This window comes from Mytilus trossulus, chromosome 14 (genome assembly GCF_036588685.1).
Source record: "Mytilus trossulus isolate FHL-02 chromosome 14, PNRI_Mtr1.1.1.hap1, whole genome shotgun sequence".
NCBI lineage: Eukaryota > Metazoa > Mollusca > Bivalvia > Mytilida > Mytilidae > Mytilus > Mytilus trossulus.
In genome coordinates this window covers 30,180,296-30,208,007 of record NC_086386.1, presented here as the reverse complement: position 1 = coordinate 30,208,007, position 27,712 = coordinate 30,180,296, and the positions used below count along the sequence as shown (strand labels likewise).

At 30.8% G+C, this 27,712-nt stretch overlaps 1 protein-coding gene across 3 annotated transcripts; it reads left to right on the top strand.

Moving 5' to 3' along the window:
• The first annotated feature begins 1,992 nt into the window (after positions 1-1,992).
• LOC134696188 (glutamate receptor 1-like) lies at positions 1,993-26,234 on the top strand. 3 transcript variants are annotated; one of them, XM_063557846.1, is made up of 14 exons: positions 1,993-2,149; positions 2,662-2,853; positions 3,185-3,289; positions 7,437-7,541; positions 9,514-9,717; positions 12,375-12,721; positions 13,501-13,699; positions 14,805-15,052; positions 16,328-16,433; positions 17,300-17,440; positions 18,613-18,735; positions 22,498-22,515; positions 24,853-24,888; positions 25,913-26,234. In XM_063557846.1, the coding sequence occupies exons 2-14, from the start codon at positions 2,662-2,664 to the stop codon at positions 25,988-25,990; spliced, it is 1,902 nt and encodes a 633-aa protein (XP_063413916.1). In that variant the 5' UTR covers positions 1,993-2,149; the 3' UTR covers positions 25,991-26,234. The 3 variants fall into 3 exon arrangements, with proteins under 3 accessions (XP_063413916.1, XP_063413917.1, XP_063413918.1); XM_063557847.1 differs by lacking the exon at positions 24,853-24,888; XM_063557848.1 differs by lacking the exons at positions 22,498-22,515; positions 24,853-24,888.
• Positions 26,235-27,712: the final 1,478 nt, after the last annotated feature.

Below are 27,712 nucleotides of genomic sequence, written 5' to 3'. Positions count from 1 at the left end.
TTTATTTTTTCAGCTCTGTGGCCTTGGCGAGTTTCAGAAATATTCACGTTAACTAATGCGTCTGACAAAATAAATATAATACAACGACATTTAGGAAAATTTAATGATTCTTATGAACAGCTGCGGATTTTAGATAAAATGGCGTTGTCACATACAGAAAAGATATTTATTTTAGATATACTGGATCGACCAACATTACAATTAATATTAAAACAGGTAAGTGAAGGAGGAGATTTCTCTGACACATTTCCCGTCCGTTCGTCCGTTCGTTTACCGCCTCAGGTTAAAGTTTTTGGTTCAGATTGAAATTTTTGGTCCAGGTTAAAGTTTTTGGTCGAGGTATTTTTTGAAGAAGTTGAAGTCAAATTAATTAAAAACTTATTACACATGTTCCTTATGATATTTTCTTTCTAATTTTAATACCAAATTAGAGATTTTATCCCATTTGCACGGTTACATTGTACCTGAACATAGAAATGTTAGTGCGGATGGGGCATTTGTGTACTCGTGACACATTCTTGTTTGTTTATTATTTTGGGGTTGTATATTTGTGAACATTCGGCTGTTGAAATATTAAGTATGTGTACTGTTTGGATGATGCACAATGTAAATTTAGAATATTTACTCTTTTTAACGACCTCGTTTTCATTTATTTTTAAAAAGCAGAAGCATGACACATTTTTATTCTTAAAACTTTTTTTGTTTATAACACAAAAAACAAAAATTAAGACACATTGCGACAGAAGAATAAAACTTGCAAATTACATTGCAGCTGCTTAATTAAATGATATGATAACATTTAAAACACAAGAGAATTAAATTTATTTTGAGCTTAGGAAATTTCGGTCAAATCAATGATTTAAATTGGTTTTGAAAATCTATTTCAACAAATATTTTCTCCGCCACTGCTTTTTAATTGTGAAAATGTGTTTATCCGATATATATGGCGACATTTTATTTACTGCAGTCCTTTATTTTTTTGTAGAATACAACTCAATGTTTCAAAATAAACTGTTACAATACATGATAAATAGTTACTCATTGAAGACAACTTTTGTGTGTAAATAATGGATTCACAAGCGTCGGATGAATCAAATTTTATTTATCGAATAACATTCAACAAATATCATTTTCAAATTCTTGACCAAGCACAAGTACATGTATATCTTCTACCATGTTTATAATTTCGAATTCATCAGCTTTACTTCGGGCGTCTCACAAAGTACATTTGTAACTTCGTTTTCAAAAAGTCAAAAAGGCCAACTCATTTAAATTCATAAGACCATGTTTAATAGAATTGAGAATGGAAACGGGGATTGTTACAGTACCAAAAAGACGACATAATATGTACATTTATGTATTTGTCACTAATGTTAAGAACAGAAAACAGTTACTGCAACAAATTGGTCTTCAACGCAGCAAATATCTCTATACGTTTTATTTGATTTCAGATAACAGAATTAGGCATGAACAGGCAAGGATATAATTACATAATTGGTGGCATGGTATGTGAGCATTCCATATATGTATATAAAGCCACGCTTTTCTTATAGTTAAAATTTATCTTGCTTCATCACTGACTAACCCTATATAGAAAAAACTCTTAAATTTCGGATAGTACCAGCTTTTTACGACAAAGGAGTCTGGGTCTATCATTCTGGACTTATGAAAGACTTTTTTATTCATACAGCCTAATAAGGCAGGCATTATTCCATTGCCTTATGGATGCAATATTAATCGAGAGTTGGGTAATCATATCTGTTTACTGAATATATATAGGTGTAACAAAAATATTTGTATTATCTTCCAGATAATTTTTTTAAAATAGATGTTTATGAACTTGGGAAATGTTATTTGCTATTATCTTGTTTATCTTAAATGTGTGAAAAAGCTAAGTAAAGTCACGTGTCTTCATTTCGCTACTGATGTCCCTCGTTTAATTCTCCTTAACATTTCAACTTATCTACATTTTATTCCCAATCAAAAGGATATCCAGGAAGTGGAACTAAACAGTTTTGAACATGGTGGAGCACGCATAACAGGTTTCCAATTAGTAGACAAAAATGGATCTAAATCAAAAGTTTTAATACCTTGGGAGAAAAGGACGAAATCGGAGATAAAGAAGGGCATCAAGGCACCACCTTTCGAAGTGAGTAAACAAATTATTGTAGAAATAAGCCTGATTATGGTGCAAGATAACTTGGTTACAGTACAAATATAAACAAATATATATAAAAATGTAATGTAATGAACCTACAATTCACATTCACACGTCAGTCAAACAGTTAAAATTCGCTAGGACAAGAAGCCGCCACAAGCAGTGGCATCGACCGAGTGGTTATAAATAAACTCATTATAGATTTATCATACCAGGATGAAGATTTTTTACGCAAGATGCGCGTTTCATCTACAAAAAAGTTATCAATTACACTGGAATCAAAAAAAGTTATAAAGGTTTATAACAAAGCACGTTTTTGAAGAGAATTACGGACCTAAAATTCCGAAAGATTCTTTTTGCCAAATACAGCTAAGGTTATCTATATCTAAGATTGAAAACCTTAGTATGATGTTTCGATACGGCTGGATAAAGCATTCGTCTAATTGTTTTACACTATAAGATTATTGCTTATGGGAATTTATGTAGATTGATTTTGCTTGTAGATGAAAGATATATTTCTGTTGGACAGCTTTTGCTTTCTACAACAAGGCTTTGAGAAAATAAATCGAGAAAGTCCCGATTTAGTACGGACGAGAACTGGTATACATTATAATACAAATTCTTCAAAAGAAATAGTGTGTCATAAACATAAATTTCTTGAAAGAGGACCAAAAATTTTAGAGTTTCTGAAGAATGTAAGTTTAAAATTTTTTTGTTACAAGTTTGACGTAAAATTCAATAACAAAACTTTCAATATAAAAATAAAACTTTATTTGAAAAGACAAAAAAAAAGAGGAACACGAAACAAAAACAAACCAATCAATCAACAAAGCAAACATAATGAAATTTAAAACAATATCATGACAAACAAATATCAAAGAAAAAAAATCAACAAACAATCAAACGATGACAACAAGACATAGTCGTTACTATCAAATACAGTTTATGCAAGAATGACACCACAGAGAACAACGATTTTAAATAAAAAAAATATTTTGTTCTTAATGTATAAACTGTTATTTTCAGACATCGGCACCGTGTCTTTCGGGAAATGTACAATTTGATAAAAATGGATACCGAACAAAATACAACTTTGATGTCCATTCTCTGTATAAAAAGAAATTGAAAAAGGTAGGTTTATGAAAAATCATTTTACCATACTGTACGTGCGAGAGCGAAGTTGTCATATGTTGTGAGTGTTCAGTTGTTTGTAATAACTTGATCACAGCGACGAGTGCCTAATGTGGAGCACGATATGCTTAACCTTTCGGGCCACCTGAGATCATCCCCAGTTTTTGGTGTGGTCCGTGTTGCGTAGTCTCTAGTTTTCTATGTTGTGTCTTCTGTACTATTATTTGTCTGTTTGTCTTTTTTTCATTTTTAGCCATGGCGTTGTCAGTTTATTTTCGATCTTTGAGTTTGACTGTCAAAGTCCCTTTGGTAACTTTCACCCCTCTTTTGTCAGACGTATGTTCTTGTAGTTGTCAGAAAATATAAATGAACTTTTGTTTGTAATTATTTTATTTTTGATGATGAAACATGAGAAATTACATACTACAGTATTCGATACACATTTTAAAAATAAAGTAATACTTGATAAATCAATTAAGTCATATGGATATAATAAGATATAGATATAAATATTACAAAAAGATTTTGTTACTTAATAAAATAAATTAAATAAAAGCTGCTTCTAACAAATGCCATTTCTGGTCCATTTTTACTTTTTGTACAGGGGTTAAGAAACATACAGAGTATTTTTCTATATTAATCCAATATTTTAAATATTCTACCCCACCACATTTTGTGGGGGATATGTTTTTACATCTACATTTGTATATATAATATTTGAAATACAACAAAATATTGTTAACTATTTTACTGTTGACAAAATTCTCAGACACACCTAAAATGACTTCTTTTGCACTGAAAGGCAGGAGAATGCCATAATTTTTAATCCAATCTATAACGGATAGCCAGAAGTTTTGTGATACATTACATTTCCAAAAATGTGGAAAACATTTTCTATAATTTCTGAACAAAAAGTACAAAGTTCAGTTTCTTTTAATTTACATTTCAATAAAAATGAATTACATGGTAGAATCCTATGACCAATCTTAAATTGGAAGTTTTGCAAAAAAGAGTTTCTGGTTATGATGAAGGGCATGGAATAAATAGCATTCCAATCCTCAATCTGCATATTTAAATCTCTATCCCATTTTTCACGGGAAGATAAATATAATAGATATAGGAAGATGTGGTGTGAGTGCCAATGAGACAACTCTCCATCCAAATAACAAACACTTTATTATCCTCCAAAAATAATGTATAGAAAAATTTACCAGATTTTGGTTCCTTTTTAACTTTATCTATTAATTTATTTTCAATAATATAGGGTTATTGCATGAATATTGGGGAATATTGTCCCGAGTAGAATTTTATATTGCACGAGCTTGCGAGTGCAATATATGTTCTACGAGGGACAATATTCCCCAATATGCATGCAATAACCCTTTTATTGTATAGCAATATAATATTTGAAAGTAAAAATTGGTTTAAACTAAGATTTGACCGTTGATGACGTCACGAATTTGAAGATTTATTGCACTAGTGCAATATTAGAATTTATTGCACGCTAACTTTTGGTTACGTTCTGTGGGAAATATTATATTGCTATACAATAATATCCAGTTTTGAACTACCTTCTATTATACTTTTCCATCTCTTTGGAATCGCACTTAGAATACTATAAAATTCTACAAAATTAGTATTGATAACATACTTTTTTTTAAATTCATCATATGAGAATAATGTAATGACGTTACGCGCGATGTTCGTACATGTAAGCGTAACATAACGTCGCGAAAATTTCGTAACGTTCAAACCAAAACTTCGACTGAAACGTTGGTTTTAAGCATGTGCGACATTCTTGTAAGACTCCGCAAAATCGACGGTGCGTTTTAACTACTTATCGAAAATTGATGTACTTTAGATTTTTGAAAAATTAAGAAAAATAACATTTTAAAAAATAATAAAATTCTACCATAATAAGAGCTCTGACAAGCAAACAATTGATGTAAATTTGAGTTTAGTTCGTTTTTACGTCAAAAAATGGCGGTGTGACAACCTTGTAAGCCTTTGAAAAATCGCTCATAAATTACCATATATCATTTTTCAGGATATTTGTTTTTAAATTCATAAATTTAAGCAAAATAACATTGATGTAGTAAATACAAATACTGACCTTTTTCCTTTTAGATAAATGTTTTTGATTCTCAAATTTGGAATACCATTTTTTTTTCTCCCGTGGGACAGATTTGCCCTTGTAGTATGGAACACTTTATTTTTTCTATGACGTCATCAAAACGTCATAAAAAAATGCATAAAAAGTGAAGGAACCTTATTGTTAAATAATGGAAAAAACCGTTTTTCAAAATATTAAATAGTTTAGACGAAAATCACAATTTATTGGTTACATTAAATGAAATATGTTACGCGGGACAGCCTAAAAATAGCCGTTTTTCAAAACTGAAGCTTGTCGCATGCAGTATAAAACATAGTTTCAACAAATATTTTTCTTTTTTATTTAAAAAAAAATCATTTTTGTTCAAAATGCGTACACTAGCATTGCATATGATATCACAAAACAAAAATATTTTGGACTTGCATCATGTCAACTACACCGATTTTCCAATGAGGTACGAACATCGCGCGTAACGTCATTATTATCTGACATAAGATCATTAATGAAGAATATACTTTTTTCAACATATTTGAACCTTAAAATCATCTTGCCATCTATGTTGATGTTTGGATTTAGCCAACTGGACTGGGTAAACATTTCAGTATTGTTTTCAGCTTTAAGCTTATTTTTTAACTTGGAAAAATTTACCAGGATATCATGCCAAAATGGATTAACTTTTTCTGCTAAATAAAGTAAACCTTCCTGACTTAAATGTAAAATCTTGTCCCCCCCCCCCCCCCTTGTCAAATATAAATGAACTTGGTCTGTTCCAATTTTCATGAAATAGGAAACGTTGTACTTTTAAAAGGATGTATCTGTTTTTGCATTATTGTGTAAGTAATAGCTCGAAACCCGATACATTCAAGCAAGATGTCATTGATTAGATTAATACATCATTTCATGCCGAAAGAAAAAGCATGCTTAATAAACGGAAATATGCAATAAATTTTGACCTCATGTTGAGTTGTTAATTTGTTTTATAGTTTTATGACCATTTAGGATCATGTGAAAATATAAACGCATCTAATACATTAACTCTTTGTAAAACTATACGTTGTTAGGGCTTCATATTTCATATGTCACCAGGGACTCTTTGGAAATGCATTACGTGTATTCTAATTTGATAAATCTAATTTGTTTTTGAAGTTTTGAAGTTTGCATGTCTGACTTCAAAATGCAATTATATTGAGATTACAGATGTCTAACCAGATGATGGATTATATTCCTTTTCAAATGTCAAAATGTACTGTAATGGTTTAAAAAAGATTAATGCAACCATAAACAAATTATAAAACTACTATTGCGTTTCTAATTTTAAATATTACGCACCGATAATCATCTATATCGATACATTAGTTGCAAGTGCATCAGCATTAGTTTTTTTTCTTCTCTGTAAAACAACTGTAAGTACACAATTATAATAGTTCGAGGGTCTGGATGGAGTTTACAGAATTGAGAATGATAGACAAAAAGAAGAGATTTAAAGGGCAATTATTATAAAGAATAGAGACAAATGGGGGACTAAAACATAAAAAAGTAGACAACAATTGGGTGCTAGAACATACAGCATACATAAGACCTGTTGGTGACCTTCTGCTATTGTCTTCTCTATGGTCGGGTTGTTGTCTCTTTGACACATTCCTCATTTCCATTCTCAATTTTATAGAGATAGTGAGCAAACCGTAGAGATTAATAGAGACACATGGGGTGTTAAACCATATACAATAGAGAGATATGACATGCTTATACATTAAGAATAGTATGAGAGACAAATGTGGTGCTAGCACATTAGGAAAATATCATTTTGGGCATAAATTAAAAAAAAAAATTGAGAATTATGGGCAAGTATTATAAAGAATAGAGAATTATAGGCACGTATTATAAAGAATAGAGAAGATGATATAATAAAAAAAAATTAAAAAGAAATGAAGGGCCCATCCAGACCATCACATACATTGGAGGAAAGGTAGGGATGTATATAAATGAATGATTGCGTTCTGACTAAATAAATGTTAAATATTCATTGCATTGTAGATTGGAAATTGGTCGTCTGAAACTGGATACAACAAAGATGTAATTGATGCTCTGAAAAAGAAACCAAAAGAACATAAAGGCCCATACGTAGTTACATTAGTTGTGGTAATTTCTAAACTTCTTATTTTCTATTATTAGTGATTTATAAACGTGCTGTTTTGTTGAATCGACGTGCTTGTTTATTTATAAACGCCGGCTATCGGTACATATTTGGTTGTAAAATTATTTCAATGATGTTACAGTAGTCATTATGTTGCATTATTATCCCTAGTATTTGGCACTTTTCTAATGTGCTTTTTGTGGTTCTTGATTTAGACTACCGACGGATTTGATTACAGTGCAGCCAATGAGTCTTTTGTAGCCGAAATGCACTTTAAGCGATCAAAATATAATTTGCAAATCTTTCACAAACAATCTTAAGATTGAAATTGGTAGTAAACTATACTTGCATATGGGTTTTGCTCATTGTTAAAGGCCGTATGGTGACCTATATTTGTTAATGTATGTGTCATTTTAGTCGTGTGTGGACAGTTGTCTCATTGAAAATCATACAACATCTTCATTTTTTATAATAGCAAGTATTTTTACTTTTTTTTTGTTGTTGTGAAAAGAGCCGCTGTACTTTTGAAACGTACAATGAATTCAAATATGATAACCAGTAATGTGTAATAAAACAACTGCAAATATGCCTTTAAACTTGTATAAAAAGATAGTTTTTAGGTTTTAAAATTTATGTTTTGTTTACTTACTATATACATATATGTGCGTGATTGTTCTACAATGGATTCGTAAATGGAATTTTAAAAACACAAATGTCATACATATAATTCTAAAAACAGAGTTATTTTAAAAGAATAATTGCTTTCACAAACTAGTTAATCGTTTACTCGACAAAGACTTTTCAAGAGACCATGATACTTATCATGGTCAAAACATGAAATACAGCAATTTGATTGGTGATTTTCGTGTCTGAGTTCAAAAATCATGCTCGAAAGTTTAATGACCGTGAGGGAGTTTTTTGTACTAGTACTCTAAAATCAACCAATCAAAATGCTGGATTGCATGTTTCGAGCATGATTTTTGTGCTCCAAGCACTGAGCAAAGTTTTATTACTTCTACACAAGAGATCGCAATTAAAAGTTTTGAATCATTCAAGAGAGTATATATCAATATGCAAACTTTAAATTAAAACCGATAAGTGAGTAAGCTTCTGATGTTTTCATAATTTGGTTTTCAAATTCCACATTGATGCAATTGTAAGGATTAACAAAATACTATAGCAATAGTAAAAGTTTCACATGCAGGATATGACATTTTTGTTTATTATAATTCTCTTATATCCTTTAATACGACAAACAAACTGTTCGACTTGAAAAACTGTAAGATGAGTAATCATGGCTTGTAAAGCGTAATATTATAAACATTATATAAAAAGAAGATGTGGTATGAGAGACAACTCTCCACAAGAAACTTAAATTACACAGAAATCAACAAGTATTTAAAGGTCACCGTGCGGCCATCAACAATGAGCAAATTCTGTACCGCATAGACAGCTGTAAAAGGCTCCCAAATGACACTGTAAAACAATTCAAAAGTGAAAACTAACAGACTTATATATGTACAAATAATAAACGAAAAACAAATATGTAACACAGAAACAAACGACAACCACTGAATTACAGACTACTGGCTTGGGACAGGCACATACATGTACATGCAGAATGTGGCGTGGTTAAACATGTAAACAGGATCCCAACGCTTCCTTAACCCGAGACATTGGTTTAACAGTACAACATAAGAACGAGCTATACAAATCAGTTGAAAAAGGCTTAACGCATCAGATGGACAAATATAAAATATGATGTGGCTGGGAACTTGTACAACCCAACATCAAGGCATCATGTACAGATCTCTGAGTACTCACAGTTAACTGACAGCTAGGCTAGTTTAAAGACACTAACAACATCAATAAAAAAACATGCTTTTAAGACTAATTAACTAAGGTTAGTTCATTATCTAAAATCATTTTAGAGTCTTTATAATTTCAAATGAATGTTGGTTATTTTTTTTTAAATAGGAGGCTCCGTTTGTTATAAATAAGACAGATAAAAATGGGAAGGAAGTGTTTGAAGGGTTCTGTATTGACATGTTCAATAAACTTGCCAATAGTTCACAGCTTCAACTAGATTATGTAATACGAAAGCGGAATGATACCAAATATGGAGCCTGGAATAAGAAAACCAAATCCTGGGATGGTATGATATCTGAACTTATAGAAGGAGTAGGTAAACAATTATATATTTCTTTATAAAAAAACACATATGCTGTTTATATATAGTAAGTAGGTGATGTCAGAAAATTTCAACCTGTTTGTATGAGTTTTAAGAACTGTAAGATGAACGAGGACTAGCGAGCCTTCAAAATGTTTATGCCAAATACAATTATATTTATTAAAATATTCACACACAATTATTGTTATTCCCGGCCTAAACCAAACCCCAGTTTGTGTAGAAAAGTGACGTAACATGAAATGGACTTGGCCTGAAACATTCATTTGTTACTATATTAATTATTTGTTAAATAAAAACAAACAGAAGTTTTAGTTGCTGTATCTAGGCTAGGAGCTTTTCTTTTGAGACCTCTTTTTCTTTCACTGTACAAACAAACTAGGTAAAACAATTAGAAAACAATAAATATTTGTACCAAGCTTTAATTTATATTTCAGTATAGTTTTAGTGTTGTTGAGTAACCATCATATTGACAATTATTTTGGAAAAAAATGGTTTCAAAACGAATGAAATTTGAACTTTTTAATCCATGAAATAAACATATTGTATGTGATTATGAATACGTATATGCAAACAAGAATAACAAAAGAGATATTGTCTTTTTTTCTCAATAAGATAGATAATGATTAAAATTGTTCCAATGTTTACTCATCAAAATTTTGCATGCCGCGACAAACAAAAATAGCTGTTAAGGTAGCAGAAACCGAATAACATCAGTGAGGCATAAGTATGTACATGTACATGACAAAATCCCATTCCTAATACATGTGCGCCAATGCAACAGTTGTCTCTCTCTTTTCATTGTTAAGTAATATGCTAGTTACAAAACGTAAATCTTTTTTGAGTGTTTAGCGGGAAAGGAGTAGGTCCGGTATTGGCCGATTTTGGCCTCAAATTTTAAGTTCATCTGAATGATTTTGAACACTTTTTAAACAGTAATGTGTCTATTTCAGTTGATTCAATTAGCTTATGTGAAAGATTTTAACTGATTTAGTCATTAAAAACGCTCCGAATTAAACTTAAATATGAAAAATCTATGAAATATTTAAAAAAAATGACACTTTTCATATGGTTTGTCAAAAATGAAAGTTGCGGCATCCGTGTTCATCCTCAATCTTTATATATGTTATGTATTATTATTAAAATCAACTTACATTTCAATATTAAGAAAGAACACAAATGCGCACACTTTTAATTCAGACGGAAATCGTCAAAAATTAAACTAAAATGCTAAAATTGTGAAGATTTCAGTAATTTGGCTTGACTTAAATAAGCTTTTCCCCGATATATGTGCTCTATATTGTCAATAACAGCCCATATTCATGTAGCGGAAGCATTCTTCTTTCTAATAAATAACTTAAAGTTTACATTTAACAATTTGTTTAAAACTGCTATATTTTGGGGCCAAAAAGGGGTCTTACTGGACATACCCTTTTAATCAATTTGTACACGGAAGTTATAGTTTTTTCCTCGGAAAAACTTTTAAAATTGATAATATCACATGGAGGTAATCATTATCTGAATAAATATTTCATTTAGTGAACATTATAAATGGCCATTTTTAATCGATAAAGTTAAATACCGTTTTATCGCAGAAATTTAAAGTTCATTTGTGATTGAGGATGGTCGCTGTCATATTTGAAGCTTCATAAATATCTGATAATCATTTCTACTATGAAATGCCACTGTGCTAAGACTTGACGATGCTACATTTGCCAAAGTCAACGGACGTCCTTAGACTGGACGATCTAAAATTTGAACTTGCCTGGCAATTTTACGCCCACAATGTTACTAGTATGGTGTGTATTGGATAAAACTGGATCAACGTAGATCGCCGAAGTAGTGATAAGTCATGCAGCACTCTTCTCAGGTCAAAGATCGACATATCCGGGTAAAAAAAATCTATGTTTTAACCATTACTACATTTTACTGGTATACAAGGTTTACGTTGAATATCCAACAAAACAGTCCATATACATGTATCTGTAACAGGCTTTGTCATAACGGAATTTGGAGACCTTATAATGGAATAATTTAGTCCTCGGTATAAAAATGTGCAAATTTTAGAAGTTGCTGTAGATTGAGAATCTGAATTTTGTGGAATATATGTATGTACCGAATTTTAACTTGAGTCACGTTTTATTTCCTCCTGTCCATACTGGTGTCGACATTGGCGGTTACCACCTTCCGGCGTACAAAATATGACATATTTTGTTGTTGAAAGCACCATTATGTGTTTAGCTATATTCTACGTCCACAGAATAAACCTTAGATTTTGAACGGCATAACGTTATGGTGACAATATTTTTCTTATTTATACCTTAGCTGTATTTGACATAACTTTTGGGAATTTTGGTTTCCAATGCTCTGACACTTCGTACTTTAATTGACTTTTTTTTTTAGGTTATTGGGATTCCAGTTTCACCGACAAGTCTTTTGTAGACGAAACGCGCGTATGGCGTAAATTCAAAATTTGATCCTTTTATATATGCTGAGTTTGCTTTCAGCCTTACATTCATTTACAAAAACAATACCACGATTAATTTACAAATACCAATGACTACCTATGCATATATATACATGTATATGTTAAGCTGGTGTGAGTATTTTCTCATGTTGTTGTTTAATGTGAGTCTTTTAATCATTTTAGGAGGCGGATATCGCTCTTGGTAGCATATCAATCACTGAAGAAAGGGAGAACGTGGTTGATTTTACAAAGCCATTTATGAATACCGGAATAAGTATCATGATCAAAAGGCCAGATAAACAAAAACCAAACATACTATCATTCAAAGAGCCTTTTTCTAACAGTATGTGGATATGTATTATGTGTGGATTTGCTGGTGTTAGTCTTGTGTTGGTGTTGATTGGACGCTTTAGTCCTTATGAATGGCAAAATAATTCAAATACTGGCCCATCAGAAGATTTTAGTGTACTGAACTCTTTATGGTCATCATTTGGCGCGTTACTTCAGCAAGGTTCAGATTTTCTTCCAAGGTAGGTTTACAGTCGATCTCCTTTTAACAGAAAGACATTTCACAACATCGACACTTCTACAAAACGGTAAGTCCCTAATCAAATGGCAAAATCAAAGGACAAAACGAATAGACAACAACTGTCATATTTCTGACTTGGTACAAACATTTTTAAATGTAGAAAATAGTGGATTGAACCTGGTTTTATAGCGCTAAACCTTTCACTGTTATGACAGTCGCACATTCGTAACAACGCTTTAAAACTAGTTCTAAACCACTCTACAACAAATTATGAATGAGGTAACTCTTAATGCTATGTCCAATCGTATGAATAAGAATACGAATAATAATACTTTATTAATCCCATTATGGACCCTTGCAGGTTTTAAATCTCATACAATGATTACAATGATTTGTGTTTTGTGTATGCATAATTGTAACTTGGACTGTAAACCCGGAAATAGGTGTAAAAGTACCGTAATCAGCACACACAACCATTAAAATAATGATTGGTGGTCATTGCTCGCTATAATATATACTTTTATATCAGTTATCAAAGGTATGAACATCAATCTGAGTTAGACATTGACTTACAAAAGTTATGGTATTGTAATTTTTATTTTGGGTAACCGTAACAAAACACGCATCAACAGTGTAATTCAAAGTCTTTGAAAAATTCTGTTAAAACCAAAAGAATAAAAGACAGAAACAGGTACAAATGTTATTAATATATTTGATACTTATTATTAAAAGCAACCCAATAGGTAACAGTCATTTTTATGAAATGTATATCTATTTCAGTTCAATATCTGGTCGCATAGCTGAGTGTGCCTGGTGGTTTTTCACATTAATCATAGTATCATCATATACAGCAAACTTAGCAGCTTTTCTAACAGTGGAAAAACTTAATATACCAATTAACTCTGCAGATGACTTAGCAAAACAGTCCAAAATAAAGTATGGTATCTCGAAGGGTGGATCTACAGAAAAGTTTTTCAGTGTATGTTTCACGAAATAGTTAAAAAAAAAAAGATACACATTATTCGATATTTTAGTATTAAGGAAATTATTTCTTCATTCACCAACAAAAGTAGTAATGTTATTAAAGCCATTGCAGAAATTATTTTGTGTTGCAATATATATAATACGATGTTTTATTAACGTAAGAACCCGCTTTTAAAGTGTGTATTGTAAAACCTGATATTTTATCTAGTAAGTTCAAATACCTTAACCTAAGGTAACATGATATAAACTTCATTTTTTTATGATATTTTAAACATATTTTTGCACCTCTCCTAAGTCGTTTGTGAATGTAATTTATACGTGTTTCTCGTTTCTCGTTTTTTTTATATAGATTAGACCGTTGGTTTTCCCGTTTGAATAGTTTTACACTTATCATATGTCTAGTAATTTTGGGCCTTTTATAGGTTGTTGTTCGGTATGAGCCAAGGCTCCGTGTTGAAGGTCGTACATTGACCTATAATGGTTAACTTTTTTTAAAATTGTTATTTGGATGGAGAGTTGTTTCATTGGCACTCACACCACATCTTCCTATATCTATAAACATGATAAATCAGACGTTGGTTATTTATTTTTTCATGACAAAAGTAAAATCACAAAAATACTGAACTCAGAGGAAAATCAATTCGGAAAGTCCACAATCACATGGGAAAATCAAAGTTTTGACTGTAACCGTCTCAGCAGCAAATTAATTTTATTGCATATATGTTTTTATTTGCGATTTCAACGACAGAATAGATTAAATGTATATATGTTTCCAAATACCTTTATATCATCTGACAAATACCTTTATATCATCTGACAAATACCTTTATATCATCTGACAAATACCTTTATATCATCTGACAAATACCTTTATATCCTCTGACAAATACCTTTATATCATCTGACAAATACCTTTATACCATCTGACAAATACCATATTTCAAACAGTTCAATTTATATATTTTCTCTTTAAATGTGTTCCTGATGTAATGTACAATGTTTTAGATATTGATATTAAACCATACACAAATAATTCAACTTTGCTTATATCGTTTCTGATATTCATTGATTCTTTTGACGAGTAATTGCATTTATTTCAGACTTCCAATGTCTCAGTTTATAAACAGATGTGGGAATTTATGGAGGCAACATCACAAACTGCCTTTGTAAACGGCAACCTAGATGGTTGGAACAAAGTGTTAGAAGGAAAAGGGGAATATGCATTTTTGCTCGAATCAACTAGCAACGATTATCGAAATCAGCAAAAACCATGTAAAACGATGAAAGTTGGTCATAATCTCAATCAATATGGCATAGGCATTGCAACCAAACAAGGAAGTGAATTAAGGTAATACACTATATTTATCAGTTGTTCACAAATATTGCTATGCACACTATAGATATGTTATATCCTTTACACAGCCCTAACCACAATAAATATAAAACAAAATCAAATACCAGTATAATCTTCAATAAAAGAAAGGCGTCTCAATTTTTTGCCGAGCTCCAAATTCTTTAAAACAAAAACAAAGCGTTGACACATCTAGTAGAAGCAACGAAATACATGACATTCAGCAAAGAATAATGTTTGTTTGAATTATACTTTAAATAAGATTCCTTGATTTTCACTTATGTTTTATCACACGACAGGTTAAACTGAATTAAATAAAGATGTGGTATGATTGCCTATGAGACAACTATCAATTAGAAACCAAAGAATCAAGCCAAAGTACCGATGCATTTTCTTAGTTTAGACACATATACATAGTATCGTTCAAACATTTTGTGATAACGACCGTAAACAATTCGTACTACTACCATTCTTGGTTGCGCTTCCCCAAAAATATATCAAGAGTTGTTTGTGTAAGGAAACTCTTATTTACGATATACACATCCTAGCAAGATTTGTATGCCCCACTTATGGGCTTTTTTTCTGATATGTGTGTCAGTTTGTCCGTCCGTTCGTTCGGGCATAATTTATAACGAAAATACAGTTCTAACTAAATTTATTTCAAAATTAACTTCGTTTGATATTGTTTATCGATGTTCATATCTTTCAAAAAAAAAAAAAAAATTGGAAAGGAATATTATAACATGTATAAGCTGCAAAACTTGTTTCCCAGTCCACTTTAAATAAATATGCTTAAACTAAAAAGATACACAATCTGTAAATTTCAGAATCAGTGTCTGACAATTATTCCGGTATCGAGAGCTTGACTATTTCGATACCATGACGATAGTAAATCAATGTAAAGAAACATCGTATCAAGGAACCAACTCGGGATGGCGATCGAAAAACCTATGAATGGTCTCTTTCAGTAAAATTTCCAAGAAACTCATTAACGTTATCTTTATCAGATGAACGCCGCTGCTATGAATATTAAGCAGAGAAACGTAACAATTAAGATTTGCAAACACAATATGATGGGTTATTGTAATGTAAAGGATAACAAATGGGAAGTTAACAATTAGAAAATTGAAGTTATCACGTTTGTCATATATTTTAGTTTGAATTCGTATGTCAATATAAATAAGATAACAGAGACATAAAGAATTTAAATGGATATGCATACTCGACTTTATGTTGATATTAATAGTTTATAATATAGCGTTTATATTGCAGCCGAAAGTTAAATTTAGCTTTACTGGAAATAATAGAAAAAGGTGAACTGATTAATTTAAAACAGAGATGGTGGTACGATAAAGGACAGTGTGGTCAATCAACAGCAGTAAGTTGTTCATAATTAATCAATATTTGTTTCTTTTTGGTTACAGTTATATAGCTCTTCAACTGTTTCGATTTTTTTTCATTATTGACTTTTAAAAAATCGGCCTTTAGATTTCCTGATAAAAGTTAATCTAAAAATGCACTTCGGACACAGGAAATTTATTAAGTATTGCTTCCGTTTGTTTGTCTGATAAGTCAATGGTATTGGTATGCAGTTATACTATTTCCATCGTTTGTCATGGCTCATTGACATTTGGTTCATTGACTTTGAATGCTTTGCATACTATACTTGTATGATTTTTAATTTTAGTTTCTTGTGTATAATTCGGAGTTTAGTTTGACGTCCATTATCACTGCACTAGTATACATATTTTTAGGGGCCAGTTGAAGAACACCTACGGATGCAAGAACACTCGCTACATGGAAGACCCATTGTAGGCCTTCGGCTGTTGTTGCTCTATGGTTGGGTTGTTGTCGCTCAAACACATTCCCAATTTCCTTTCTCAATTTTATTTTATACAATTACATAAAAATGTATTTTAACTTGAACATTGCATCATACTTGCCACATAGCCGAAACATATATACCGTTAATCAATTAAATACAAGGCCTTCCCAAACTTTCATTTGACAGGTAAACAAAATTTATGATGTCAAATTTTTATTTCAATAACTATGGAAGCTTTATCTTTTAATTTGTAATTTTTCAGCAATTAGATTTTAACGGAGCTTGTTTTTGGTCGTAAAAGTTACGTTTTAAGCTCAACTGCGAATGTCATCTGTTGATTGTTTATTCTAAACTACAAGAGAACGACAATATGCATCATACGTTTTTTCATGAAATAATTATTTAAATTATGTTTGTAGTCAGTAGGAAAGAAATCTTTATCGCTTAGCAATGTTGCTGGAACATTTCACATAGTGATTGGAGGTCTGGTGATAGCAATGATTTTCTCAGCATTAGAATTTCTCTTTCACCATAAGAAGAATCAACGAAAACAGAGCAAGGTAAATAACGGCAGCAATATTATACCGGTGTTCAAAAGTGATCAATCCATTGAGAGAAAACAAATCCGGGTTACAAACCAAAACCGAGGGAAACACTTCAACTGTAAACAATAGCACAAAAGGAACACCGAAGTGCAAAAGAAAACAACACGCAAACACACATTGAAACAAAATATTTGATAACAACTGCCACATTCTTGCCTCTGTATATGACATATCTATAATCAAAAATAGTGGCTTGAACCTGGTTTAATGGCTAGCCAAACATCTCGCTTTATGAAAATGTTAAAAACAATCGCTAAACTGTCAACAGAACGTGAAAACAAATACTGCACACACATACGCCAGATCATTCAAAACAGAGTCATGCAAACATGAATAATATAATAGTCGACACAATATGCAAACAGCAGAACAACAAAGAGCATATTCAATCAACGAGCAACACCACAGGATATCAAACATATTGCACCGTGGACGTAACTAACATGCAAAACTCAAACTTTATACAATTATGTTTACAATATTCGTGCAAAACAATTTCATGACAATGATGATATGAAAAGGCAATCTTTGTATTTAGATTACAAACGATAAGAAATAACATACTATCCAAGAGAAAACAAAACAGAAAAATGATAAAAATAAAATCGTCTATAGTATTTATATCCTTTCGAACTAAAACGATTATTACATATCAAAAGTCATTTTGGTGAAATGCCTCTAGTTTCTTTGCATGTTTATAGCAGTGTATTTGCTATATTCATACACCAATTGCATTTAATTGTGTATATCATATAAATGGTGGAGTCATTATTGTGACATTAATCATAGACCTAACCTTTCTTATATTCTAATGTTCGTGCAATAGTTTTGTAATTAAATAGTTATAAATTTGAACGTTAACTTGCTTTTACAATCGTTAATATGCAGAATTTGTTTCTTCAAAATATGTTCCAACGTCATACTACATGAGTATTTATGGCACAGAACAAAACTGTGGTAATGCTTTATTATCTAAGAAATATAATCAACTTGTATACACTTTTAATATCGCATTTATTTTCATAATGGCAAAGTAGTAATCTAGATAAATATATAAATGGTGTTTATCTTATTATTGCTTACATATTGTTGACATAAATTGGTCACTATAAAATTTTGTGTTTCAGGTTATTAAAACAAATTTAATAACAGACTTGACGGATATTGGACATGTCAACATGGAACGGAAAAACGATGAAACGAAACCATTAAAATCACCTAACATAAATGGTGCAAATGACAATAAAGGAGTAAGTCACATGCTTTATTCATTAGTGTTATGTTTTATTATTGTATATGTGTTGGTGTACTGCACCAATCCGGGTGCATGGCTTCTAAGGTAGCACTCCACAGTAAGAAAATAAAATTAAAAATGAGCCACAAAATGTTTTATCATATCCTATTCCTGGATTTCTAATACATAAACCTAACTGTTTGTGTTGTACATGTGCATATGCTTGTAATCAGTATATTCCATAGATTTGATTTTCAAAAGTTTAAGGGTGAAACATAATTCTTTTTATGTGTATCCATGGCAACATTCTGCATTCATTTACCATAATAGTTATCAAAGGTACCAGGATTATAAATATTGCAAAAGAGGGTTGAGTATGTCACATATCCCCCAAACATTTGGGTCAAACTAGAATTTCAATGCCTTTGAATGATACCCTTTAAGAAACTGTTGACATATATCTTCCAAATGATCAAATAAAAAATGGGTGTCTTTTGTCGCGTTTGTTTGTAAAATCTAATCACAATTTCGTGCGATAAAAAGTTAGAAAAAACATCATAATAATTGCCGGACCAATGTATGGTACGGACATGCAAATACGGACTGTCATACAGAAAACAGCATATATAACATACATAACAGAATCTTAATGTTCATATAAACTCAATACGAAGGCTATTCTGATACTTAGCTATCCAAACAGGAATTGTATTGCACACTAGCTCTCTTGTTTGAAAAATCCACATGCTAAAATGCGAAACTACACACCTAACTTTGGAGTGCTACCTAAACGCACTTGCTGTTTTTAACACCAATTCAGGACAATTTTGCACAAGATACAGTACACAAATATTAAAAGTCCTAGAGTATAAAAATATATGTCCATTGAACTAATATTTCATTGATTTTGGTTGAGAAATCAGAGGCAAACCAAAGTAGTCAGAATATAACTTACAATGTTGACTTAGAAATCAAAGACATATATTCTTTATGATATGGATTATTATATTCATTTCAAATTACACTGCAAACACGTCGTTCAATTACACGACGTAACTTTTGACCAGCAGAAGGTTATTTCCCTAAGAAAAAAACATTTTGAAGAATACACAAAATGATATTTTATAATTCTTTCACGTTGCTTCTTTAACATGTTTTCAACATACTATAACATGTTAAGGTTTATATACCCTTCTGTAGCTATTTTTGTACGAACTTTTCAAACTTCAATTGTATCAAAACTACAGATATAATGAATAATAGAGATAGGCCATTTTGTACATATTTCAAGGGGAAACTTGATGCAAAGCATTATTTTTTACTGCGCCATTGCATTTAATAGAAAAAGAAGACTCTGTGGCAATTAAATCAAGATTTTAATAGAAAATCAACAGCCTTTATCCTTGTACTCTCATATTTGTCAATGTGATGACTGATAGATATAGGATTATTACATGCAGTGCTAGCATTGATTATCTTAAAACAAGTTTATAAATGTAGTTATTGGTTACCACAAATATGAATATGACCAAAATCAAGTACACCTTTAAGGGTGCGCTCGACTTTAGTGACTCAGCACGAGGTGTTTTAGAATTTACAGGTTGCTTAGAACTTTTTGTAAAAAAAAACACTAGCACATCATAGGAAATCAAGTAAGTAATTTATGTTTCAAATTTTAATACAAAAATCTCTGTATTGAAGGCTGTGGGTTTTCTATAAAAATCTTGATTTATTTGCAACAAAGTCCTCTTTTTCTATCAAATGCAATGAAACCGTAAAAAAAAAATTCTCTGCATCAGGTTTCCCCTCGCAATATTTTCAAAATGGCCTATCTCTATTATTCATTATATCTGTAGTTTTGATACAATTGCGGTTTGACAAATTCGTACAAAAATGGCTACAGAAGGGTACATAAACCTTAAGCTTTAATCGACAATACATAAACTCGTTTACAGTTCTTTTCAAAATGCTAGCAAGACAAATGTTTGGCTTGCTTGCAAGCTTTGTTTTGTATCAATGTTTGATCAAATATTGTAATAAAGATTGACATACGAAAACAACATGAAAAAGCGGATTTTACACTTTATTTAAATTTGATTTAACATTATCAAATAATCAAATTTACCTATATACAGGTTAAACTCCGCCTACTATGCACATTGAACATCAAATTTATGTGACGTATATAATTTTTCTAACGTCAGACACTCAAATCAATCCATGTGTTCTTAGACAGTAGATGTTATTGTGTCCTGTTAAATTGTTCCCTTTAAAAAGTTTTGGATTCTCATATATTCTATGTATAATTTTTGGACTAGTTTGAATCTCGGTCTATTTCTGTAATTTATTCTTACATACTTTTGATTTTTTAACCCTGTATGCGTACATTGCCTTGTAAATTTTAAAATTGTTTGTATGCACATTGAACGACAAATTTATGTGACGTATATAATTTTTCTGACGTCGGACACTCAAGTAGATCCATGTGTTCGTGGATAGGTTTTTGTGTCCTGTTAAATTGTTCCTTTTAAAAGTTTTGGATTCTCATAAATTCTATGTATAACTTTTGGACTAGTTTGATTTCTGTAATTTATTCTTACATACTTTTGATTTTTTAACCCTGTCTGCGCTCATTGCCTATGTAAAATTTAAAATTGTTTATAATCCAGGTACTTTGGATAACTATTGTATGCACATTGAACGACAAATTTATGTGACGTATATAATTTTTCTGACGTCAGACACTCAAATCAATCCATGTGTTCGTAGATGGTAGATGTTGTTGTGTCCTGTTAAATTGTTATACAATGATGACTGATGTTCCCATATTTTGACTATTTTATTGATTGTGACTGTTTATTTAACTCATCATGTAAATGTAACGGAATTTGATGAGACTGTTATTAAAGTGAGAGGGTTAGCGCTATAGAACCAGGTTTAATCCACCATTTTCTACATTTGAAAATGCCTGTACCAAGTCAGGAATATGACAGTTCTTGTCCATTCGTTTTTGATGCTTTTTGTTTTTTGATTTTGCCATGTGATTATGGACTTTCCAAATTGATTTTCCTCTGAGTTCAGTATTTTTGTGATTTTACTTTTTATATTGTTTGAACATGTAAATCTTAGTTACAGTGCTTAAACATTCATTTTTATAAAGAAAGCAAGCAAGTCAACCAAGTCTTTGTTTTGCTAGCATTATGAAAGAAGCTGTAAAGGAAACAATAACTGCAATTTGTTTGGCCCTTTTAGCATTTTTGTTTCGAGCTTCACTGATAAGTCTTTTGTAGACGAAACGCCGATATACAATCCTGATATCTATATTTAGTTTATTTTCATAATATTGAATAATGCTTCAAAACTCAGGATATTTGATTACGAGTTTACTAGTACTGTAAAAGTTTACCATTAAATCATAATGTATGCATACTTGGTCCGTCGAGATAATGTTATTTCATCAGATATAGAAGAAAATCTGCCTTACATAGACCAATAGTGCAATGTTTGGACTATACAACGCATCAAATAAATGTCACCTAAAATATTGGATAGACAAACGACGCTCCATCCAAATCATACTCACGGTGCACAAATCATTCCTCACGTAAACATGCATACATCAAGGGTTCTTATCTTCAAATTTGTGTTACATTCAAATATATTTCTTCGTTTTTATGTTAAGTGCCTTATTTGTATCTTTTTATTAATGTTTTGCTTATCATGTGTCAAAAGGGTATCATTTAAACGTCAAAATTACAAAATGTATGTTATTCAATAGCATCCATGCCTTTGTCGGGTAAGTAAATAGACTGTATGTGTAGCGTAGATAAACGTACGTAATGTTATATAAATTATGTAACCTATTATCAAAATGTATGTACGGCTCAAAACCGTGGAATCGAAGAACACATGTATTCACACATCTTTCAGTCTGTGTTTTTATCAAATATAAACAACTTAAATAAACAAATTGAGTTATCCCTCTTCTATCAATTTTTACTAAATTTTGTTCATACACTTACTAATGAACTCTTTATACAGTCAAGTAGATAAGACAACTAATGTATGACCTTTATTTATCGGACACTTATAACAAATAACGACTCACTTGTGACATAATCTGTGTTTAAGATACAATGTGTAAGAGTTAGTTGCGCGACTAATTAATTGTTTGAGTTTCCTTTCTAAGTTTCATAACAAATTCTGTTTAGTTGTTTTGTACCGGTGATCAAAAGGTTCACTTTTTGTTGTATTGTAAATAATATTAAGACCAATAAGTAACACTGGATATTCTGGAGAAAGCACATTTAGTGTATATATTAATGTCTGAAGAAAATGCATTACTATATCTATTTTATTAAATTTTTGTAATTTATTTAAATTTAGTCTTTGCTTTTCGATTGGTATACATGTCTAACACGAATATCTATTGACCGTATTTTTCTATATTTTAATCAATCGTCATAGTTGTAGATGAATTGTCTTTTCTGACATAAAGCAATCCCACCACTACTAGACTGTCTGTGCCAGATTTTGTCACTTTCCTCTCAACAAGCTCAAAATTAAGATACTTTGTTTCCTATATACATACACAGACCTGCAACAACCATTCTATTAATAATGAAGTCAAAGGCTTTTAAATGTATAATAAAGAGCGAAATGTTTTACTTAAGTTGAAAGTCATATTTTCGATTAGCAGTAAACAAATGTAAAATGAGGACTATATTGTCACAAGACGTTTAGTATTGTACAGATGTATGTGAGTGCACACTAGAGACAGAATAAAAGACCAACTATTCATTTTAGTGATGGTGTTTCATTCAATTTGGTTGCATAGAGATCGATTTATTCGTTATGTAACAAATGGACATAGTTCAGACATAACAATCTGTCACGGAGTAAACACAGAGGCCCACGAAGATTTATATTACTAATTTTTTCATATTTTTGGACTATTTTAAAAAGAATTTATCCATTCATGTGATGTGTTTCAGCTTTCAATTAAGTCATTTGTTTATTGACTTTCCGTTTCAAATACTTCCCTCGGAGTTCGATATTTTTGTTATTTTATTGTTTATATATGTTTATTTTGCAAATAAGAATGTTTACAGCCGCGATTAGGGTGCTGTTACCAGAGTATATGGACAATTCCAAACATTTTATTTTAGGTGTTATCTTGATAATATAATTAGCTTTTCAACGTTTCGATATCTTTATCAATGTTTCAAGATATAAGGGAAATACTCGTTTTCGAAAACCGATGACTACTATAGAGAGTCGTCCTTCATTTTTTTCATCTTTGTTTCTTTATTTACCTGTCTCTGTTATTGTGATTAAAATTCTTGTTATGTACAATTTGCTACATATGGCACCAAACTAAAATAAGGGGGGAGAGTCTTAAGAGCCTTTAAATAGCTAACGAATTATTTTATTCTAACAGGTTGACATGTACTTTTTCACATGCTGAAGTTTAGTTTAATTTGTTTTGTTCTATCTATTATACTTTTGAAGATTATGGTCCAAACACATAGTGATGGCAAAAGATCACAATAGCACTTTTGAGTAATATGAGCAAATTTTTTAACCAGAAATGACGACACTTAAATTTGACATAAAATGTTTCTTATGTTCAAAATAAACATCGAAATGAAAGCGATACGTTTTTTTATATGATAAAACAAATTACAATATAAAAAAACAAAAAGACAATAAAGACAAAAGACTCAAAGTACCGAGTTTCTGAAATCTTTGTCTATGCCAATCTCAACAAATGAATAAATCATGTTTCTTTGACTAGACTTTCAAAAAGTACATGTAGGAAAATTTAAGTTTACAGGCGTCATCATCAATAGAAGCTGCATATGAAATTGTACAATGCCAACATGTTAATGACGATATAAGTATTGACGTGATAACACCATATAAATGGATACTTATAACTCTATAAAAATGTATATTTACTCATGTTTTAACCCAATACATTATTTATACAATTTGAACGGTTATGTGACAATATTCTAAAAGGTAGACTGGAGTATTTTGACTTAAGTAGATGCAAAAATCGTCGTTATTGTTATGCTGTTTCCAGAAAGATGTTTTTTTGTATTTTTGATCAATAAATGTTTCTTTTTAGGGTATGCTAACTGTATTTAAAGAACAGAATAATTCGGTTCGTTGTAATCTCCCTTTGGTTGGTTTGTCCTAGTTTAAATATTTTCCTCTTGCATAACATAGATTTATAGGAGCCTTTGCATGACACCCTTGGCCAATAAGTCCGTATTTAATACCTTACACTATTTGTTGTCATACGGCTTTATATTGTTTAACCTTTATGTCTATAACCTTAAAATGCATATAACAAACAGATACATAGAGGCAATAGTTATGCTTTAACTATCCATTGAAAAGGGAATTGGCTTTGTATTGATCTGTAGAGTAAAGTGCTAGAAACTGTTTATTTATTTATCTTTGTTTATATAGAATAGGGTATTGACGTAATTTTAAAAATAAATTGTAGTGTGGTTATTGTAACTGTATATATATATATTTTTATCATAGTTGAAAGTTACATGAATTGACATATTTGCCCTTTTTCCTCAAACTGCCATAAATGTTTTGTTGTATATTGTAATGATGAATTATTTAAAGAAACAATATAAATGTAAGCAATAACAGAAAGGGATAATTAAATATCTCACAATTAGAACATGTACATTAAGGTACATTTGATTAATATTAAAAGAGAAAGCATAACGGTGATATCCATGGTACCATAAAAAAGTATTTTTTTTACAAATTGACAAAATTATCTTCGTAACTGTATAGATATACTGTATTTCGTCAAAAACATGGTTTCGGATTGACAACTATGTTCATGTACACAATTTGAGTTCTTGCCAATACCAGGTATAAAACAGAATATATTAAAAGATTTTTGTATGAATCAATAATAACATAGTCAACCAGTGACTATAATGTACATGTATATACATGGTCAGAGGATATCTTAGATAGAGGTTAGAGCTCAGTTCATGCTCTCACCAAATATACAGTTAATTGATCGTATATACTCATTATTAAGTCTTTGATTACATGTATAATATATAATATCAATTCTTAAGACTATTCTGATAAAAAGTATTTTCCCTTGAATATGATACTTCAGATTAAAGAATTTTATCAATATTTTTCAGTATCAAACAACAACAACATCACCTGCAAACCTTATTATGTTCGACTCGATCACAGAAAATGGATCCACAATGCTTTGACCAGAAACATTCGAGCATATGAAAGAAATATAAAGGGTCATCCATTTGAAGACTGAATCTGTTAATCAACTTTAAACTTTGATTGGTTATTGATAATCAGATGTAACGGGTGATTTGTATGTAACACTGTATAAACAATTCATATTTGGTCTTCACAACAACTATGCTTATCTATGTGCACGAAGATTCAGTTCATCAAAATATTTGAAAGTTATAATTTATTGCTGACGTAGCACAGCTTAACATTATTATTGATTCATGATTTCGTCATTTTGTTTAAAAAACATTAATTAAACTCTACTAGTGTCTTGTTTTTATTACAGCCGTCAAACAAAACTATACAAACGCACGCACAAGTACAATACTGTGCATGATGTTCAAATTAAATTGAAAACTGTTTAATTTACACTTATGAAATTACATACGATAATAGAGTCTCTTAGGTTACGCGAATCAAATCAATAGTATTGATATTGATGAAAAATTAGAAAGAGGAAAGAGAATGATATTTCACGTGATCATCAAATCATTAAGGTGGCTCGTGGGTACAAAAATTTTAGCAAAAAATTAAACCTTTATTTTTTCATTACAAATTTTATTTATTACACTATTAGTTGTAACTTTATGATATGGTACAAAAAACAACCCAAAAAAATGATTTGGTTTGGCCCCAAATGACTTTAAAAATTGAAAAAGCTCCAAATTATCTCCCTTTGGTGCAAAAATGCCATTTTTTGGCCTTAAATTTGAAATATCTTTTTTAACTCATCGGTGACCTATATTTTTTATTATTATTTTCAAATAAGCTGTACATAAACTAAATAATTGTAAAATTTAAGCGATTTCTTATATTAGGTTATTTTTTTATTTCGATATTTCCTCTTTTTCTCCTATTAGTTCAACAGAAAAAAAGGACATTAACAAAAATGTATGCTTCTTCCAGAGGCAGATTTTAGCTTAAATGAACGGTGACCCCATTTTTTTATTTCATTTTTCTTTTAAGTATATGATAAAGTTCATTTATGAAAAAATATAGCGAAATCTTATATTAGAAAAAAAAATCATTTATACCCAGGAGCCCCCTTAAGCCGGTTAACACCATGAAAAAAGGAAACCGACATAAGAAACACAACAGGTCGAAGAAATACAGATAACTAGATTTAGCACCGCGAACTTTTAGGAATGTTGGTCCTCAATGCTCTTCAACTTCGTATTTTATTTGACTTTTTAACTTTTTTTGGATACGAGCGTCACTGATCAGTCTTTTAAAGACGAAACGCGCGTCTTGCGTAAATACAAAATTTAATTCTGCTATCAATGATGAGTTTACCCCACCCAAAACCATGATTAACTAGGTTGCCTCTGAAGGTTTCTACGATTTTTTCCACTAGTGATAGCAAAATTGAAACTTGAAAGATGATGTCATGGATGTTGAAGAGTCATATTAGAGAATTCGGACCTACGTAGTACATATGCAATATGTTCATATTAGCCTATGAACTGAATTTTCTGTTAGAAAAGAGACAACATGTTTTCCTTTACATACATGTTATAGTCTTAAACACATATTACGTAGAATGAAGATTGTTATATCGCTTGTTGTTTTGCTCCAGTCCTTGATTTTGACACATAAAAGCAAATCAACAACTACACCTGAACTATAGATAAATTCATTTACCTCGACACGAGTTCAATTATTGTTTTTAAAATCAAACCGACACC

Bases quoted from the DNA above. Each gene is read 5' to 3' on its own strand.
- LOC134696188 (XM_063557846.1), top strand. From the start codon at position 2,662: ATGAAAGATATATTTCTGTTGGACAGCTTTTGCTTTCTACAACAAGGC. The intron at 7,542-9,513 runs GTAATTTCTAAA...TTTTTTAAATAG, and splicing joins ACGTAGTTACATTAGTTGTG to GAGGCTCCGTTTGTTATAAA. The intron at 17,441-18,612 runs GTAAATAACGGC...TTTGTGTTTCAG, and splicing joins ATCAACGAAAACAGAGCAAG to GTTATTAAAACAAATTTAAT.